Source organism: Panthera pardus, unplaced genomic scaffold (genome assembly GCF_024362965.1).
Source record: "Panthera pardus isolate Hobbes unplaced genomic scaffold, ASM2436296v1 HiC_scaffold_20, whole genome shotgun sequence".
Taxonomy (NCBI): Eukaryota; Metazoa; Chordata; class Mammalia; order Carnivora; family Felidae; genus Panthera; species Panthera pardus.
The window spans coordinates 45,494,178-45,496,970 of NW_026526766.1; the positions used below are offsets into that span (position 1 = coordinate 45,494,178).

Sequence of the window (2,793 nt, forward strand, 5' to 3'; positions counted from 1 at the left end):
AGAACTTCAAATAGTCTGGGTATGAACAGAATGACAGAAGCAAGATAATACCTACAGGTGGTTGTAGGGCTGGGATGAAGAAGATGAAAATGAGGCACATCTGATGCTCACTTTTTATATGTGGAAAAGAAAATACTGTCAGGAGAGAGGAGAGGTCACTGATAAAGTATAAGCATCTTACTAGAGCCTTCTCTGCTGTGCGCCAAGGAAATCTGTCCAAAGCTAAGCCTTCTGGAACTGTCCCTCTGTTTGGGGTCACAGAGGTTTTGCACCCAGGGGAAGGGCACCATGGTGAGGCTTGGGATGAGGGAGAGCGATGCTCTCTCATCAAGCGGGGGAAGGTGGAAAAGTGAGTAGGGCCTTTATCAGTAACCCGACTCTGGGCTCAAACTCATGAACTGTGAGATCACGACCCAAGTGAAAGTTGGGCACCCAACTGACTGAATCACCCGGCACCCTGGACTTAGGTTTTAAGAATAAAGAGACTCAACAAGTTGTCTTTGATAAGAATTTATTAAGACAAAATGCATATTTAATAAAATGAAAAGGTGAATACGTTTTATAAATTTTAACACAATGTAAAGACAAAAACCTTTATAGGGAAATATAAATATAAATTAGTCAAAAGAATGAATGAATAAATAAATAAATAAATAATAAACAATAAATAAATAACATCAGGGCAATCATCTCTTAAGGACTGATGATCCTGAAGCCGGATTTTTTTTTTTTTTTTTTACATATTCTTGCTTAATACTACTCACAAAATATTTGTGGAATTAAAGTCAATAAATTCTGTAATGAAGGCTGCAGTGAGTGTCTCTTGAAGTGAGCAGGCATAGTGCAGGGTGATGTGGCACGTTAGGCAGTGAGAATCACTTCAAGGTGACCCCAGGTCTCCATCCTTGATGGCCAAGCTGTCTTGCAAGGTCGCCGAGGAGGACAAGGCTCTCATGATTTCCAGTCTGACAATTTCCCAGGCGCACTCACTGTATCCCTGGTCCTCCAGGTAGACGCGGATGTCCTGGAAGTACCTCTTGATGGCCAGGGCAGGGCCGTGCATCCCCGGGGCGCGCTCTCCCTCGCCCGTGGCCTGCACCAGGCAGGCGTCCAGGGCTTCCAGCTGCCGGTGGAGGCCAGAGCGGAGTCCGTGCAGCGGCGCGGGGCTCCAGGCCGCCGAGGAGCGCTCCGTGTGCAACAGGTTGAAGGTCTGCTGGAGCAGCTCCCGCAGGACGGCGGCGGCGGCCTGGGCCTCCCGGAGCTGGCCGCCCTCCAGCATCTCCCGGGGGAAGCGGAAGTCTTTTCTGGCCCGCAGGCACAAGAAAGGGGACAGTCTCCGCATCTGGCCCAGGAGCACCAAGTTGTCCCTGCTAACCTGCGCGTGGCTCCCAGGCAGGGCACAGCCCAGAGAGCCTCCAGGGCGGCAGGTGAGCAGCGCCAGGGCGGTCAGCAGAGGGCGCAGGAGAGCCATGGGGAAGCCGAGGGGGCTGCTGGGCGGGCTGAGCTGGGCGGCTGGGGGACCTCGGGGCCGAGGTTCTCTGAGGACGGCCTCGAAGCATGGCTCTTAAATAGGGAACGCGGACAATTTCATTTTCTGAACATCCTCTCCACTTCTACTTCCTTTTTTTTGTTTTCATTTATGCATTCTCCTTATTGTGTAAGAAGATGTCATCAATCTAAAATACTACGTTGGCAATGGAAGATTTATTTCCCAATAAACTTCTGATATGTCCATCCCAATGGATCCCAATCGAGAGAGGGATGCTCTCTCATCAAGTGAGGGAAGCTGGAAATGTGAGTAGGGACATGCGAATGCAGATGGACCAAACTTCCATTTCTCAAGCAGATCAGTTTCAGGCAAGCATGTTCATCAGTGCTGAGGATGTTAAAAATCTAAATTTAAAATAAATAATATCCTCTTTCTGGTCTATTCAAGGATAATAGGAAAATAAATAAAAATAATTTTGTCCCTAGAATCAAGTAAGTATTCTTCATTTTAAAAAATGACAGGAAAACTCGGGAATTGAGGAAAATATTTCAACACTGGAGATACTGAAATTCACTGGTACATGAAATCAAGCAAGTGGCTAATTTCACCGCCCTCTTTCTTACTGGATAGTGATGAAAAGAATGGTTGATGGAAATGTTTACTCCAGGTCATGGTTAGGGAACAATTGGCATGGCCTCCAACATTTTTTTCAAAACCTGAAGAATGAAAATTATTTTTAAAATGTATTTGTGATGATTCCCTGGGAGAAACCAAACACCAGCATCTTCTTTCTTGTAGCCTCATCCTACTCCTTGGTGTTTCCTTCCTCATTATTACTCACACCTTTTAGACGGGCCATCATTCTCTTCTTTCTCGGATTCAGCACTGTTTTTCTTCCTGTGAGCACAGATATCAGGTCTTTAAAAAAGAAGAAAAAGAAGAAGAAGAAGAAGAAAGAAAAAGAAAGAAAGAAAGAAAGAAAGAAAGAAAGAAAGAAAGAAAGAAAGAAAGAAAGAAAGAAACAGGGGTTGAGGGGCCCTGGGTGGCTCAGTCAGTTAAACATCCAACTTCAGCTCAGGTCATGAACTTGTGGTTCATGAGTTCGAGCCCTGCGTCGGGCTCTGTGCAGACAGCTCAGAGCCTAGAACCTGCTTCAGATGCTGTGTCTCCCTCTCTGTCTGCACTCCCCAGCTTGCTCTCTGTATCTCTCTCTCTCTCTCAAAAATAAACATTTTTTAAAAAATTAAAGAAAAAGAAAGAGGTTGAAAATAAGTACACATGACATTTTCTCTCTGTCCTATATG

General features: G+C 45.6%; 1 protein-coding gene across 1 annotated transcript; it reads right to left on the minus strand.

Moving 5' to 3' along the window:
* Positions 1 to 737: 737 nt before the first annotated feature.
* Positions 738 to 1,471, minus strand: LOC109261309 (interferon omega-1-like). The gene has a single exon (XM_019439870.2). The coding sequence runs from the start codon at positions 1,469 to 1,471 to the stop codon at positions 881 to 883; it is 591 nt and encodes a 196-aa protein (XP_019295415.2). The 3' UTR covers positions 738 to 880.
* Between the last annotated feature and the right edge of the window lie 1,322 nt (positions 1,472 to 2,793).